The sequence below is a fragment of the Taeniopygia guttata genome, chromosome 2 (genome assembly GCF_048771995.1).
Source record: "Taeniopygia guttata chromosome 2, bTaeGut7.mat, whole genome shotgun sequence".
Classification (NCBI taxonomy): domain Eukaryota; kingdom Metazoa; phylum Chordata; class Aves; order Passeriformes; family Estrildidae; genus Taeniopygia; species Taeniopygia guttata.
The window spans coordinates 147,272,105-147,290,584 of NC_133026.1; the positions used below are offsets into that span (position 1 = coordinate 147,272,105).

The 18,480-nt window shown below is 39.1% G+C and overlaps 1 protein-coding gene across 14 annotated transcripts in view; it reads right to left on the reverse strand.

The window, feature by feature from the left end:
- The window catches only part of TRAPPC9 (trafficking protein particle complex subunit 9), a 440,655-nt gene that overhangs the window by 291,352 nt on the left and 130,823 nt on the right, over positions 1-18,480 (reverse strand). For all 14 annotated transcript variants that reach the window (XM_072925042.1, XM_072925047.1, XM_072925045.1 and 11 more), the window contains one exon: positions 3,007-3,149. In XM_072925042.1, coding sequence (XP_072781143.1) covers positions 3,007-3,149 — 143 coding nt within the window. The remainder of the gene's footprint in view (positions 1-3,006; positions 3,150-18,480) is intronic.

Consider the following 18,480-nt stretch of genomic DNA (forward strand, 5'->3'; position numbering starts at 1 on the left):
CATGCATTTCTGCTCCAGCAGCTAAATAGAAGAAATACCAATTAAGTTTGGAAGACTTCTATATAAACCATAATCTTTATGTTACAATGAGAGGGATGAAGTGTTTTCATTAACATTTTTCCTGAGATTTTTTTCAGTAAAGGCCTAAGGGAAGAATCAATGCTCAAAGTTTTTTTAGTTTGCTTTGACTTTTTAAGCCCAGGAGTTAGTAACCTAATGTTTCTTACTTTTGTGGAGGCAAAAATGTAAAATAGAAACAATAAAATGAAAAAGAAAAGGGGAAAAAAATAGATAATGAAAGCAATGCTAACTTCCATTCTGAAATGACAGCTAAAGAGGCAAATTATAAAATACAATTTCTTGTAATGACTAAACCAAAATAGTTCAGCACCTCAGACAGTACTTAAGCAATGAAGGCTTAGTTGTAAACCAAAAGGAAATCAGATGTGAGTTTTTACCAGAGCAAGCAAAAGTAAAAAAGCCCAAACTTTTAATTCACTGTCGCTGTGTCTCAGATATTGGCAGAGATGATCAACAGTAAAAAAACAAATTTTGTTTCCTCTAATGATGAACAGTTATCCTCAGCAAATTGGGATACATATTTCTGCCATTTTTCATTCTAAATTATAATATCAAATGCCATGGCTTCTCCTTTTGATGGAGAACCTGCACAGGGATGCACAAGAGCAAAGGAAAAGTGGTACAGATCACTAAAGCCAAACACATGGAACAAGCAGTAAGATATAACACAAAATCCATTCATGACTTAGCAAACAATATATACCTAAAGTAACAATGAAAATAAAATAAAAAAAGCTTTTTGACAGGTCTGGCAAGAAAACATTTCTAAGAGAAATGTAAATATTACCGTCTTTTTCTCCAACTCAGTAAAGCTTTTAGGCACCCTTAAAAGCAGCCACATCTTTAACTACATCTCCAATCACCAAACCACTGAAAGTTTCCACTGACTTAACTGATCAGAGTGGTGAACAGGCAAAGAATGAAGCAAACACACACAAGGTGAGTTGAATTGGAGCCACTGAATACAGCACCAGCTGCCACACGACCTGGGAAGCTGTGCCCTGCAAACACAGAAACTCTGCCTTTGAATTAGCACCTCCATCTCTGTGTCAGGATTTCAGGATTAAATGCTTGCCCCACATCATGAACTCCAGATTGACAGTGCAGGAGTGGGATAACCTCGGCCTGCACAAAACACAGCTGGGAAAGCCAAGCACAAAAAGCCAAAATCCCAGCAAGGGAGAGTCAAATAAAAGCATCAGGTTGCATTTGAAGTTTTTATGGAAGGTTTGCAGCTTCACTCCCAGTCCACCCTGTAAGGAATTGCAGTGAACCACAGAGCAGTCTGTCCACTAAAAATATAAATTTTGAGAGTATGGAGAGCTTTTTTGACACTGAATGGAGGGAACTAGGCATTCAAATAATAAATGAAATCTGGTTATTTTAACCTCTATAATGAGTCTTTTTGAAAACTATCTTTAGCTGATGCTATGGTACTTCCAGGTTGTTCAAGAGAGATCATTTATTCAATCTTGAAAACCTTTCAAAAGCTGAAGAATATGCCATTGCAGGGATGAAACTGAACATCATTAAAAAGGGGCCCAGAATTTTGCAAACAGTTGTTCTGAATACTGTGTTCTGCCTTTGCCAAACAGCATCAGATATGCTTTACTAGAGCAATTCCTAAAATAATAAAAACATGTTATGTTACACTTTCAAGCAGCAAAATGCTCAAGAAACTTGCTTACTGATAGAACCATATGGTTTCATAAAAGGTGGACACAAATGACTCATTAAAAATAATTTTGTCTCATTTTTTAACATTTTCTTTAAAAAACTATTGCAGCACTTCAGTATCTTTGCCTAACCTAAAATTCCCTTGCTAACTGCAAAGGTCATTATTTGCTGTATCCCCTGTGGAGAAGAACAGAATCCCATCCCTCTTGGCATTAAAAACTCCACTCCTTTGTCAGTCATCTCCCCTTCAGCGGGAGCAGAAGTTGCTTTAAACATATGTTTTAGGAAAAATCCTATCTTATCACTCTTCTTGCTCCAGACTCTCCAACTTTCTTTCATGTTCAAGCCTAAAACTTTCCTTGATGCTTTTATTCTTCTGCTCACAGCCCTGTTTTTCAGGCTATGTTGCTGCCACAGACTGTCCATCTACCCTTGGACATTTCTGCCATGGTTTGATACTGGTGACTCAATTCTTTCCTTTGAAAATTAAATATTCACCCACTATCTCCTAGACTGGCATTTCCTTCTTGCCCATCTTTAAATTTCTGAAGTCTGTCATGAAAGGGTCCCAGGCCCAGCAGGAATCTCTTGGATCAATTAAGTTCCCTCTCAACTATTATTATTATTATTGGTGTTGCATACATAACTGCACTGAAATAATCTCAGAATTTAATCAAACCAAATTCTTGTTCCCCCTGTGCATAGAGGGTTTTTTACAATAATCCTACTAATGATTAAAACCGATTGCATTCAGATTTTGATTATCACAGCATCTGACCACCACCAAGAGTTGCCCTGATTTTAAAATTCACTAGGACATGTGAAACTACTCTGTCATTTACAAGAGAAAACAAACACCAAAGGAGAGTCTGGTCACAATTTATTTGTAACATCATTCACATGTGCATTTTCAGTAAGATTCTGTTACAAAAATCCAAACTCTGTACTACACAACACCACAACTGCTAAGAGATATGGAAAAAAGTCATCATATTGTACAATAAACATGAGATTTCCAGTCTCTGCTAAAACACATTATCATGAGAAAACATCTGAACCTCAGAAGCTGCTGAATGCACATTAATTGCTTCAATAAACTCCTAAATAAGCAATTTAGAAAATTTCTTCAAATTATTATTTACCAACATGATGCTGATGATATTAAAAATGTTTCCAATATGGCCTTTAAGTTGTATTCAATAGAACAAAGACAATGAGTGAGATCTCAAGAGTCAGGGAGAGGCTCACCTTGTTGCTGGCAGGGTACTGATGCGAGTGAAGAAAACAGAGGGCTCCACCTCCACGTGGAGGCCCAGGGCAAGGTTCCTGTAGTATCCTTCAGCATGTCCTGGTCCACCAGAGTACTTGAAATTCATAATGGCTTCCAGTGTCTAGAGGAATAAAAGTCAATTCCTTGTTAGCTATTTTTCACTGCTGTGCATTTCACAAGTTCAATTAAATTAGGCCACAGAAGTGATTTGCAAATTTGCTTTCCTAACCCATCCATTCTGTTATCTCAGGAAAAAAAGGCAATCTAACAATAACTGCAGCTTAGGCAAACAGTTGCCTAATCCTTTTGAAAACTAAAGAGTGCATCACAAAGTCAGCTAGACTTCTCTTTATATAATTCCTCTCCATATCACATTCAACATCAAAAAAAAAAAAAAAAGATGCTTAAAAAAGTTAGAGTTTATTAAATGCTGCACTCCTTCATACTCTTGAAAAATATTCACCACTTCACTATCTAATCAAATAGAAAAGCTTCAAAGTTTGGGGGCAGATAAAGATTATACAAAGCTAAAAGAATCTGATCTCTCAACAAGTCACTGCAAACTTACTCTTGTGTCCATGAACTAACTACATCTAACTGCATGCATCTTGTCTTTGTGTTCATTTTATAGGAAATGGCTGGTTAATAAGTATTAAAAATGAGGATGATTCTCTAGCAGGAGCTCTCAGCAGCACTGAGCCTTTACTTTTGTGAGGAAATTTGGGGCTTTGTGTCTTTCCCCTCGATGAACAGCACAGGAGCAGCTTCCCAGCACCGTCCCCACGTCATCGCCATGCCCAAGCTCAGAACAACCCTTTGATTGATCCAAAGAGATTATTCACCACCTCCTCTTTCATTGTGTTCCTGAAATATGATTTGCTGGAAGCAAGGTGAGAATGTGGGAAATGTCACTGGAGTTTTTTTTTTATTTTCTCCGTTTTTATTCTGGTCCTCAGGCAGCTGCTACTGCCACACCTCAGAGCAAGGACAGAGGCAGTGCCAGCCCTCCAGCCTGAGATGGACAGCACATATTATGCTGAAGCCTCTATCTGGAAGGACAGACACTTCTTAAAAGGCTTTAGAAACAACACCAATTTTGCCTTTGTTTGGCTTTTAGCTCATTCTTTATTAAAAAAAGGCAAAAAATGCCAAACCTCAAGTCAACAACTTATCCAGGAAAGCAAATCTATTTGTCAGACACCATCAAGCCTCAGAAAGGTAAAAGCACTCTGCCTTTCAACTGAAGATTCACAAAAAATTTATGAGACCTGTTATTTTTTATCATGAGCTCTAAGGAACAATCTAAAGATTTTCAAACTTACAAAAAACTCCATTTCTGTTTGATACCATTCTGTTTATAAGTCTGGCAGAAGGAAAAGAAATCGAGAGAGAATAATTTTCTTAAAATAACCACATTCCAGTGATTTAAAGAATACCAAAATCAAGAGTTTAATGTTCTGTTGCATGTGTGCACTTAATTGTTCTGCCTATTTCCAACTCGCTTTTAAGTGGAATAATTTTAATTCTTAATTTATTTTCATTAAAATTCATGAGAGTCACCTTACAATACAAATAAAACCCTTCACTGAGCACTCTGGACATACCCATCTACTCTGTTTATGTCAATTCCTAATTTGTACTTAATGAACTCAAGTTTATGTTATGTCAGCAGAGCTAATCAATATTAAACACAAAAATATAGAAGCACAAACCCATTCACAACATATTTCATCCTAATTAACCAGCTGGACCATTTCATAAAAATCAGAGCCAGGCTCTGTAAGTGCAGGGATCTGACTCTGCTTATGTTGTAATGTGAGAATGGACTTCAATTTAAATTAGGGCACGGTGAAAACTCTGTGCATGTTCTGCATTATTCCTGCAATACTCACAGAGTCCTGCTGGGAAAAGCTCCATGGTTCATTCTACAGAGGACCATGGAAAAAAGCTGCTTTAGCAGGACCAGCCCTGTGTCATTACAGGTAAGCACTCAACAGATTTCAGCTTGAAATGTCACAGAGCATCACTATTCCAGATTCAAACTCCTTTCCATCCCAGACCAAGTGAAAAACCCCCAGAAAAAAGGCTAAAACTACAACCATTATGTGCCACTGATGAGCAGGAGAGTTTAAGGGCACCATCACAATTTTGGTCCCTTGTTCCTCCCTGCAGTGAGGAATTTGTGAGGGAAATCCTGCTGCTGATGCTGTGTCTCCTGAAATCCCACTGGAGAGAGCAGGGAGAAGGAAACCCAACCATCTTCTGTTCATCCAGGCAGCAGCAGGACATCCTTTCTCACCCAAAATGTAGGATCTAACTGGGCACAATAAACACTGAGGAGACAAGAGATTCTGACAGCTGCAGAGCACCCAAACCTCTGTTCTTTCTCTGGCCATGATGATTTGCAGGAGTCTATGAATGTGCATGTGCACACAAAGAAAATCATCAGGCAGACTTTACATAGGGAAAGAGCATGACTGAAGGAAATTTTTTTTTTTTCAGGAGCCTTCAGGTGGTTAGAGAAAGTTTCATTGTTTATGATTTATGTAATATGAAGAGAAAAAAAATATTTCAAAAACCCCACAACAACAACAAAATTCAATCTCTTTTAAAACTTAAAAAATTACTCCATCTATAACATGAAAGATTTGCCATCTCTATGATAGAAAAAAAAATAAATCCTACAATCATACACCTACAAATTTAAAATAATTGACCACTCTCTCCCACAGCATTTGCAGAGAATGGCCCAAATACTAGAGCCCCCAATTTAAATAATGTTATACCCTGACTCCTTGTGAAACCTACAGAAATCACAACCTGTGCTGCAGATTCTCTTCATCCTTACAAATCCCAATAGCATCACTTAGATTTCTCCAAATTGCATCACTGCAGACTGAAAATGAAATGGCAAGGTATCCCTGTGAATGTCATTCTGCCAGCAGATGATCCATAAAAAAAAAAAGGGAAGGAAGGAGGGAGTACACCAGGCTCTCAGGGCAGGCAGGAAAAGAAGCCCATTGCTAACTATTGAACACATCTGAAATTCAGACACCTGGGGACTTTGGGGGATTCTTGTTTTTAAGGCAGAGCTCCATTCTGGAAACTCAACAGTAAATGTTTACTGTGATGGCTTTGGCTTGATAATTTTTTTATTATTTCATTGGTCCTTCCTTCTATTGATGAAGAAAAAGAAACAAAAATGTTTCTGCATCGAAGTTCCAAATGAGAGATTCTTATCCAACAGCACCCACTATCAATGACACCTACCAGAAATATTCTGCAGATAAACTATCAAAAATTGCTGGATTGGTTTTTCATGCATTTTTTCCCTCAAAGTATTTTCAGCATAGAGCTGGCACCAGTTTGTTCTCTCATAATAAAATTTAAAGCAAAGTTAGAAAGGAACTGAGGTTTGATGCCACAAATGAAAAGTAAACCACTGGGCACTAAAGTTTCCTCACTCACTGGCAACATTCAGCACCCACCTACCAACACCTCAGTGGTGACTCTGAGCAGCAACATCTCTAATACTGATTTTTAATTGCCAATTCAATGCAATCCACAGCTCAGAGCAAGTATTTCTACTGAACTACTACCACAGTACTTCCTCCACAGAAGCAGAGAGTCAAATCTAAAGAGAATTTCCACCTAATTCTATAGATTATTGCTGTTCATGCAGAAGTTGGAACGTTACTGAGCCCAGAAAACCCCAAAACAGGCAATGACAAAAGAAATAGAGAAATGAATGGAGGAAAAGCTGTGTGAAGGGCATTTCTTGTGCTGCCAAGTGAAATATGGTGCTCAGTCCTTTCTCTCTGCATGTTCTCAACTGAGGGATGGTTGACTGAATACCAGACTCGAGAAAATTTGTCCCCCAAAGAAGTGCTCAAAGTTCTGTGTGGCAAATAACACTATTTTAGCTCAAGAATTTTCTTAGGCCAAGAGCATGTTAAGGAAGTATAAATCAAGAATAGAAGGGCCCACCTGCAGAGATGCAATCATTATATGCCCTATGTATGGGAAAATAAAACTTCTATAGAAGAACACAAAGCTTCATTATAATCTGTGAGCAAGGCTCACATACACTGTGCTTTCAGGTCTTCTCTAAATTCCCTTAGTATACTAAAAATGACACTAAGTACATCTCAGCACTTAATAGAAGATGAAATGTCAGTGCTACAGGCAACTTGCTCCCAAGGAACTGCAAATGCTCACTGCAATGACTGAAGAAATACCAAACTGTAGCCCTACAGACTCCTTAAATCCACAACATTTAAAAACTAAAAACTAAGGGAGAAAAAATAGCATGAAGACCAGATTCAAAAATATACAAATTCAGAACATAATCTTTCCATTTTAGCTTCTGAATGGCTTCTAGAATACAATTCTCATTAATGAGTATAACTTCTTATGCAATTGGGGCTTGAAATTTGAAAAATAATTTATTCTAGGTGTGTAACCTTCCAATACACCTTCCTTTGGAAAAGGAAAAAAAATACAGATTACTTGCCCAACTGTAAACACAATTTATTCCCAAATTCTATCCTGGCTCCTGATCTGCTTTTCACCCAAATTCCCATTAGCAGCACTGGCTCCACACATTCCTGAATGTTCAGCCATATTTTCTGATTTTAGCCCATTTTCTCACCTGTTGCCTGTGTTTTCTGGTTTGGGCGTAGGTTTTTTTTTCTTAAACTTACTATAAACCCCAATTTTATTAAGTTCTCTCTGCCTCCCTCCCTCATTCCTCTTCTCTGACAATTCCACTCTCATTTGCAACTCTGACCAACAATCAGTAAAATCCTCATCAGTAAAAAAAGACAAAAATGTGCTACTTCATCAGTTCCATCTCACAAAAGGCACCAGAGGATCTGTCTCAACAAAATGAATTTCTCCATTTCTTCTACTGGGTGGAATGCTGAAAATCTTTTAAGAGTTTTGTGTAAATAAACCATGGATCAGAAATTCCAGCTGCCGAGCTGTAACTAATTAAATGATGTGGCAGCAACAAGGAGAAAGTGAGTTTCTCCAATTAACCACACTCTTTTCAAGGGCAGCAGGTGAGGCTGGCAATGCCCAAGCTCCTGACAACAGCAGAGATGTCCCCAAAAACATGGAGCACTGGATCAACCTCAAAAGGTCCAGTCCTGCATTCTGCAAGCTTTGAATGCAAGCACGTGGGAAATGCTGGTCCAGGAACACATTTCAGACACAAATACAGGGCATGGGACACAGCTGAATCTTTTTTATTTTAAGGAAAAGGGCAAAAAGTGAATATTGGGGAGGAAATGGAGATGCCTAAATAGCTGAAACCAAGGAAGATGAGACTCAAATACATCTGAGCTTCCACTTTGTAGCAATTTGTGAACACAAGGACTGTGTCTATACTTAGAACTGAGCTCCAAACCCAGTCCTGGCATTTGGAAATGCACACAGCTCTGCCTGTGTATTCATCTGGCTATCAAAATTAATAGAGATTAGCACTTTCTTGAGCTTTATTTGCAAAAGAATTCCTGTCATTTTTGCTTCTTCCTCTCATCACTGAATCTACAGCTCACGGTTCCACATGGTAACCTGACAAAGAAAAAAAGTCTGTATAAAAAAAAGAGGCTTAAAGGATGATTTTGTGTAAAAAGAATGAGGCTTAATAGAAGTGTTGGGAGAAGCAAGTTGGGCCTCTATGTCCATGGGCTGAATATCCTCCTGCCCACCTGTTCTCAGGAGGATAAAAGGAAGAAAAAAAAAAAGAACAAAAAAAAAAAAACAACACTCCCACACTGCTAAAGAGGAAAAACAGAGACACTTCTGGTTAGCTTCAATTTCTATAATTCTCCTTGGGAGGACAAAACTCTCCAATCTAATAGGAAAAAAAAAAATATGCCACTTAAGTTTTTATCCTCAAAAAGTGTTATCCTCAAAACTTCTTCCCTGCAGGAATTCACAGCATTCCCTTGCACTCAGACCTTCCTTTACTTAAAGGACATTTGGGAGGAGAAATGGAGTTCAGCATCAAGACTTTACAACCCAAAAGAGTTAAGTCAAGGTGAGTATTGTTTCAGAATTGAAAACAAGTTGTTTCTCTCTAATGTCTTTAGCACCTGGCACAATCTTAGGTTGCCCGAAAAAGGTGTGTATTTAGAAATGAAGATAAGGATTTGAACACACCAACAAAATTTTATGCACTACCTCATTACTATTAAAAAAATTCTATAATAAATTCAATTTTTACTTGAAAATAATTGGTGGGATGAAGTACACAGCTATATCACAGAATTATAGATTCACTAAGGTTGTAAAAGACTTCCAAGATCATCAAGTCCAGCCATGGACTTAAGATAGGCAGGAAGAGATCCATTTGCTTTGCAGAAAGGGATTTATTCATTGCACTCTCACTGGACAGTAGCAGTCTCTTCACTCATGGATAATCTTTCTGATACACAAAATGTCCTTTAAGCTTTTTGCATTTTCATAGATGATATGACTGTCCTCTTTTTTCTTTTTTTCTTTTTTTGCTAAAACATATATCCTATGTTTTAAAGATAAATTAAGCACCCAAGAAAGGACAGAAATCATCTATACTTTTGTCTGCATGCCAATCCTGAAGCAAATCTGAATCCACTGGAATACTTTACTGATCAAGGTAAAATTCCTAGTTTTGCCCAAGTAAGAAAAGGAGACTCTCCCTGTAGATATTGTTCCTTAGAGCACTGAACAGTGCAGTAATTGATAGCAGGAGCCCTGAGACATGCATTATAAAAAGGACATGCATATGTAATGAACTTGTAGTGCATATGTAATCATCCTCCTGGACCCAACTGCAGCACACACTCTCCACACTAATTTTTCTCTTCTGTATTCCATTGAAAATACACTTGGCAACTACAAAAGCCAGGATAAAATTCTTAACAACTGATTAAGCAATGAAATAAATTGTGCCTTTGCAGCAAGTCAGACCTTTACATGTACAAATACAAACAGAGCCCACATTGCCAGCCCTGTTAAGCTTCTCTATCAGTCTACCACACAATTCAATGTAATTTGTAGCACCTGTGTTAACAGGTGACTTTACACACCCAGTTTAGTGAACAAGGTGCCTGTTGCATGCAGCTCTGCTGCAGTGTTACTCCAGTGACTTTCAGCAGCAATTCTTGCACCACAGCAGAGTTTATGGAGCTCATCCATCCACATTTCTGTCTAGTTAAACCCCTGAACAATGAAAGTGCTGCATCTCTCAGCAAAAATAGCACAATGGCAAGTAGCTGAAGCTAAATATAGCTCCTGCAGGCATATACTGGGAATTAAATAGTACATTTTACCCCTCCCCAACCTTAAATCAGTAAGCTTCAACAAGGAATCTCTAGTGAATACACACAGGAGCTCAATAAATCCCCCTTAAGCTTACAAGGCATATTCTGAATCTGTTCAGGCTAAAAATAGCCATGTTTATAATGAGAATGGAGATGTGAGCAGAATAATATTAAGTTTAAAAGCAGGCCTGGTGTAGTCATTCTGCATTAACAAATAGGGTGAATCAAAGGTCGCTCTGACAAACAGATACACAGGCTGACAGATAAAATATAATATCCAGCAATCTTGTACTGAAGAGCTCATCTCTCATTAAACTCTGCATTTCCTAATTGACTATTGCAGCCACACATTCACCAGTGATGTTGTGCACATTTTTTAGCTGGAATACAAGTTGTTATTTCCTAAAGACAGAAGGGAGGAATACACAGCATAATTCCCCTGGATCATATTCCCTCCTAGAGTTTAAATCCCCTCTGGAAATATTCAGGAAATACATAATTATTTTTGTTATATTAATCACAGAATTCTGCCTTCTTTAATTAAAGGCAAATTGCACCCAGACCTCCTGGGTCCTACTACTGCAGCTGGATGCCCAAGGGGCTGATGCCCATTCGCAGCTGCCTCAGAGGTTTTAGCTCCCTCAGCCTGAATTCCAGCACTGCTGACCACAGCTATCACAGCATCTCAGTCTTGGCTGGGCTACAGATGAAAGATTAAAAATAATTTAAACACAAGTAACTTTTTTGTGGAACATTCCCATGGAGAGTTTTCTGTCTGCTAACACTAAACTGCAAAATGTGTTAGAAAAACGTGCTGGGGAAAAAGGCAGCCCTGCATGCTGGTCTTGGAGGATGAGAAGGAATGGAGGGGCAAGTCAGAACACATGTTCCTTAATAGCTTCTCTGATTCTGAAATCACAGAATGGCATCAGTAGGAAGGGACCTTAAAGACCATCTCATTCCAACCCCCCTGGCATGGGGACACCTTCCACTAAACCAAGTTGCTCAGAGCCCCACCAGTTTGGCCTAAAGCACTTCTGGAAATGGAGCAGCCACAGCTTCTCTGGGCAACCTGTGCCAGGGCCTCATCATCCTCATAGTAAAGAATTTTTTTGCTTTTATCTAAACCAAGCCTACTCTCTTTCAGCTGGAAGCCATTCCTCTTTGTCCTGTCACTCCAGCCCCCTGCAGTCTCTGTCCATCTTTCCTGTTGGCTCCCTGCAGGTACTGGAAGGCCACAATGAGGTCATCCCAAAGCCATCTCTTCTCCAGGCTGAACAATCCCAATTCTCTCAGTCTTTCCTCACAGGAGAGCTGTTCCATCCCTCCAATCATCTTGGTGGCCTCCTCTGGACTTGCTGCAGCAGCTCCATGTCCTTCCTGTGCTGGGCCCCAGGGCTGGACGCAGCTCTGCAGGTGAGGTCTGACCAGAGCAGAAGGGCAGAATGTCCTCCCTCGACCAGCTGCCCACAGTGCTTTGGATAAATCCTGCCCTGACTCTGAAGTAGGAAGGTAGAAAGAGAGAATAAATGCAGGGAGACATGTTGATGAAGAAACCACAGACATACACACACCCTTCCACGGGTAAATCTCTCTATGTGGAGACCACCTGTTTCTCCCAGCAATGGCTAGGAACATGCTGTGTGCTGTAAAGCAGCATCACTGCACATATTTCCTCACTGAAACCTGTTCAGATCACCCTCTAGGCAGTGTCCCCAAGAGTAAAGGCACAAATGCTGGCAGATCCCTTCTCACTAAAGGCACACCCCAGTGAGATGTGGATAAAATCAAGATGTGGGCATAACAAAGATATGTTTACAGTATAAAAACCCCACACGTCATGAAACCCTAAATGAAATTACATATAAACCTGGTCACAATTCAGAAAGAATTTCAGTAAAAAAACCAGAAACAAGTGCTGAAGAAGTGACTCCCAGCTGGGACTGACACCTCTGCTCATTCACAGGTAGGTCACCTCTCACTTAGGAGAGAGCAAGCACAGGACTTTCTTTAATGGCTCCACACCACATCTGGCTGTCCCAGACTCAGCAAACAAGCATTGCCTCCCAGAATATATTCCCAGTTTACCAAGTAAGATTTTTACAAAGCTCTACAACACTACTAAGGTCTGCAAATGGTGAGTGCAGGGTGAGTCCTCTTTCAACCTTCCCACAAAAGCAACACCACCAAGCCTGAATAGGCTGATATGCAACAACCTCAACCCTGGATAACACCACAAAGTTACTCAGTTTTGTTTTTTCATGCCAAACTACACATTTCACTCTTCCTCAACCCCTTCCTGATCCTTCTATTTCCACCATGTCCTTTGTGAGAAAAGAGGGTAAGATTGCACACAAAGAGAGGTAAAAAAAAAAACTTCTTGGTTTGTTCTCTATTCCTTTACTTTCTAATATCCTGTTTGCCATTGTAGAGCATATCATGCTTCCAAGACCTCTACCCTGCACTGCAATGGTTAATTCAGAGGCCATCACTGTGCATTTGGAATTAAGACTCCACATTCTTCATGTGCATTAACTTCACCATGCACATGTGGATCAGTGCTGATCTTCATCTCAAACTTTAACCCCCCACCCCTATTTCAGGTTAAACCTGTAATCCCTAAGAGCTGGTTTGCATGTGTGCTACCCTTGATGATCTTTGGCACATTCCCAACCACCCTAATGCCCAGATCCTTTAAGAGCAGACAAAGATTCTTGGAAATGATCAGATTTTTATTGGAGAGCTCTTTGGAATTCTTGGGTTAAACAATCCCCATTTTTTCAGGAATTCCTCTGATTAGAAGGGATAGGCCCAATTAGTGAATTTTCAAAAGTAGAAGCAAATTAAGAAAGGGGCTTTAAAAGAGGAATACTTGAAGAACTTTATCTATAGATCTGTTTATTCAGCACAGACATTAACACATAAATATGAGAGACTGAGCACTTCAGATTTTTCAGCTGCTGCTTGGGTTGGAAAAAATTGCTCCAGTAGCACAATCACTTTTAAAATCAAGTAAAGTTACTGAGCTAAATTTATCACTGATTTAATGAGTTTAATGTGGAATGAATAGTGCAAATTCCTACTCCTTAATATTAATGATCAAAACTAACAGAATAAGAAAATAGTGAAATTAGTTTTCAAGAACTAAGACTTCAGAAATTAAAACTGTCCTCTAGTCTGGCTAGAAATGGGTTCTTCGAGTTGCAGAAAAGCAGCACTTTCCATTCTGATATATCTTTCTTCTTTCCCTGGGCAGGCTCTTTGAAAGTCAATCTGCCAAGCAACAAAGCCTTTAGTCACACCAAAAAACACACAGTCAGTGCTCCTATAAACTCTGTATGTGATTCCCTCAAAAGTTTCCCTTCAGGACAGGGAATCTGGACTTAGCTCATCAGTAAGCATATGAAAAATAATTGAAGATATGAGTCAGATATAGAAATGACATGAAAATTAGTTTCCACTCTTCATTGACCCCATTCTGGCACAATTCAGCCAGGTAGACAGAGCCTCTGCTGGCTGGCTCCAGTCCCACCTGCACTGAGGATTCCTGAAGGCTAAGAATACACTTTAAATTCTGAGATGTTACCAAAAATACAGACAAATTTTCCAGAGGCAAAGGTCACAAAGCAAATGAGAGGTGTAACGTAGTGCTCTCTCAGAAATATAGACTGATAAAGGACTTCTCAGTGACAATTTGACCAGTCTGCAGCAAGGGTTTGGTGCTGATTTCTGAGCATGAGCTCAGACAATACTTCAACCAATCCTGTTTTCAAGCTGCCACATCTGAATTCTCACACAGAGCAATAATGCTCTAAAAATAACAGATTATCCTACAGAGGGGAAGGGGAAGGGGAAGGGGAAGGGGAAGGGGAAGGGGAAGGGGAAGGGGAAGGGGAAGGGGAAGGGGAAGGGGAAGGGGAAGGGGAAGGGGAAGGGGAAGGGGAAGGGGAAGGGGAAGGGGAAGGGGAAGGGGAAGGGGAAGGGGAAGGGGAAGGGGAAGGGGAAGGGGAAGGGGAAGGGGATCACAGTTCTGGATTTTTTGCTTGCAGCAGTGTAGAATCCAGTTTTGCTTTAGCAGCATCTGGACTTTTCAGAGGAAAATTTGTACTAAACAATCACATCCACATGCTGTTTTTCTGCTTAGTCTAGTTACCTGATGTTTAAACCATTATTTTGATTTTATTTAGGATGCTAACTTGATTCCCAACCTAAGGGGTTAGCACATACATAAAGCCATTACAAATGCTTACTTAAAAAAACACACTGAGTCATCTCTGAGCACTTCATAAATATGCAGCAGGAAACTCCCAAACAGTGACTCATAACTTCAGAGGTTTAAAACATAATTGTGCATTTTCCAACTGTTACTCATACTCAATTAAATCCTAAGCAAAACTCATCCTTGTTCTGTGAATTCCACTTGACCATCCATTATCCTCGGCAGAAAAAAAGAGCACAATGAGAAAATACAACCAAAAGCAGAAAAGTGGGAAGCGTGCTGACTCTTAACAGCTCCTGTGGAAACACTATTTCATCTAAACATACATCAAATATTCTTTACCTTACAACTGATGCCATGAGTGGCTTTTGTCTTTACCTTATTTCGAATGAATGACTGAGGAAAACAAACAAACAACTAAATCAATTCAACAGCTTGTTTTAATCTAGAAAAAAGAAAACATGCAACAATCTCCAAGTTTCTTCTCCATAAAATTCTATTTGTGTACACTTATTTAGAGATGCAACTCAAGAAACCTGACTCACTCCTGGTCAGACAATGCACTGAGATGCCCTAGCTACCTATTTCTACAGAATTATGATGCTAAAAATACAAGCTTAATGGGCTACTCTGCTAAACATCATCATAATACTTCTATTTCATCCTGAAACTGTTTTTTTTTTTAATTTTGACATAACTAAAAATGTTATTACTGCAAACACTTTGATTTCTGTAAAATTAAGAAGAACTCCTTATAAACTAATTTTCCTAAATCTTAGTAAAATACTGGCTTTGTTAGAAACCATTTCACCAAAAGGCAAGGTAATGTATCCGCACTGTAACAAACACGGAGCTGTTAATGCTTCAATTTACAGTAGCAACACCAGCTAAAAGACAGGAATTATTTTTGGTATGATCCCAGGCAATTACACAATAGTCAGTAGTCAAAAGAAACAGAGCCTCCTATTCTTGAAATATTTCTATACAGTACTAAACTTTCAGGCAGAAAAAGAGAGTAGGGGAAAAGGACAATTCAAATAATTATGAAAGAACAGCAATTTTATTTTTGAATTAAATTTTATTTGAGCAGAACAATGGGTCTTTGCTTTATTTAAAACAATTTTTTTTTTTTTTTGTCTTTAGCTTGTTTGGGAGATTTCAGGTGTTCTGAGGTTTCTTGGGTGGGTTTTTTGTGTTTTGGTGGGCTTTTTTGACAGAAGTAATTACATTAAAATTAGATTTTTTGAGAAATTAGATTTGTTTCTAAAGTGTCAAAATACATAATTTCAGCCATCCAGAATTCTTTCTATGCCCACTTTTTTAGCTCAATAATTAGAACACGGTTGGGAATTGTATCATTTAAAGGTCAGGAACTGTTTGGCAATAAATTTAACAACCCTCTTTAACAGAAGAAAAACAGTAGCCAAAGGTTGCTTTTAAAAGTCAAGCAACAACTAAGCATCAATACTTGACTCCATATTCCTGCATCTACATGACAAGTGTCACACCCTGCTTTAAAAAATATAATAAGATTATAATAGATCAAGTTGTTCTTGTCCATCTCTAAGATTTTAATTTTATCACACCAAATGGTAAACAATCTGTTTGGCAACTTATGATCTATTTTTACCAGGTAGCAGGAGCATAACTTTTTCCTATTGAAATAAAGACACAGAAGAAATCAGTTTAAATATATCATCATCACAGCTTTAATATAGGAGAAGTGTAAATTACTCCTAAGGTCTCTGCTTGAGGGTTGATTGGTAATTGTTTGCCTAAGGTAACCCACCTGCATTCAATCCAGGTCAGAAAGAAAAAGCTAAATGGTTTTTAAAAAAGGAAATTAACTTTTCTAAAGCAGGCAAGAAACCCTAATGAGTTCTGGAAAATGAAATTTATTAGACTTGCATGTAATATTACAAATGTTTTTGATAATACACTCGTGCCAAGGTAACTGCATTAAGCTCAAAATGTTAAAAAGAATCATCCAAGTTTAAAATACCACAGGATAATATGAACCACAACATTATGATGGGACCTGAAGTCAGCCCATTTTTGGAATAGAAACTGGGCTTCTTTCTATCCACTAGAAGTTATAATATTCTGAGAACTGGTACAATTTAAAAATAAATACATAGAAAATTGAACATAAATGTTCAAGCTTTGTAAGTTTCCCCTGCCCACTATACTCTTACACTTTTTTAATCAGTTCACCTTGGTGATAATCCACCATGGGACGTTATCGGAATACTTTCAGGGTTTGGTTTGTCTGGACCAGGAAGATGCTTTTGTGTTCAGTCTCCGCCTCATTCTGATTCTTGTCTCTGTTCCCTTTGCAGGGTGGTCTTGAAGGATGAAACTAGATCATTTCTGGGTGAATTATGAGGGCTGCATCAGGAGAACCACCAGCAGGTCAGGCCAGGGGTGATCCTTCCCCTCAGCTCAGCCCTGCTGAGACCCCTCAGGAGAGCTGTGCCCAGTGCTGGGCTCCCCAGCCCAGGAGAGACACAGACATTGGAGCAAGTCCTGCCCAGGGTCACCAAAGGCTGAGGAATGTGACCACGTGAGGAGAGACTGGAGTATTCTGCCTGGATAAGAGAAGGCTCAGGGAGATCACACCCATCCATATAAACACCCCGTGGGATGGCCTAAAGAAGATGGAGCCAAGTGGGCTCCAACAGAAAGATGAGGAGCAATGAAATAAAGAAAATCCCCTTTAATCACAAGGGAGAGCTTTATTACTGTTAGCACAGACAAATGCTAGAAGAAGTTATAAAGTGTCCTTAGAAATATACCAAGTGTTCTTGGAGATATCCAAAATCTGAGTGGACATGGCCATGAGAAAGCTGCTGTAGCTGACCATGCTTTGACCAGGTGTGCTGTGCCAAACAATCTTGAGACATCCTTTCAAAAAAAAAAAAATGCTGTGATAGCAAATTGGAAGGTGCACTCCATCCACTACCAGACATTCAAGTCCATAAGGTCAGGTTAGAGACAGTCTGGAATAAAATCCACCCCTCCTCAAAAGCATTGGCAGCACAGACATCTTATCCTCAGCACTCCCTGTTTCTCTTTAAAACTCTGCAGGCTTTTTTGCCACATTTCTTACAAATGTAAATACATTTTGTCACCAGAGAGAGATGATGATCCAATTTTTGCAGCTCCAGTGAGTGTCCCTAGCTGCTGAGGTCTAGCATCCTGATGGCAGAGCTTCAATCCTTTCAGCCATTCCTTTTTCCCCCTTCTCAGTACTCACTTGCTTAATCTCCCCTTGTGAAGCCTTGTGATCTGCTTCCACAAATGGAAAATTCTCTCCCTCTCCAGAAGGTTCATGTGGGTTTTCTGCTTCCTTTTTCTACCTCTATTGGGATCAGGATTGACAGCACTTGAAATGATAGCTCGTGTTCAGACTCAGGTGTTTATTGTTTCTTATCAATGCCACAGCCTCACAGCAGTGAGTTCTACAGTCTTTCATTAGCAAGGCACAAAATGGCCAACTAGCTCTTGTTACAAGGTCTTTTAAGGCTAAACTGTCCAAGAAATGATACCTAAATTATTTTCCCTTTTAACTCAGTAACTGATCACTCAAAGCCTGCAATGTGGACTTTTCTGTCCAATTACAAAATACCACCCAAACTCATGAAGAAGAAGGAAGAAGGTGAAGGAGAAGGAAGAAGGTAAAGAAGAACAACCTGCCTCCTCCCTAAAACCTCTATCTTGCTTCATATTCTATATGAATATAGAATTCTATATATACATATAGAATGTATATTCTATATACATTACTATATTCTAAAACACCAAAGTCTAAGTTTTCCACCCTGTGATATTACACACTTCTAACCAACTACACATCCCTAATCCCAGTGCAGTTAATCAATTTGGGAGCCTTCTCCACAGCCTCAGGTCAAATGTGGTGTTCT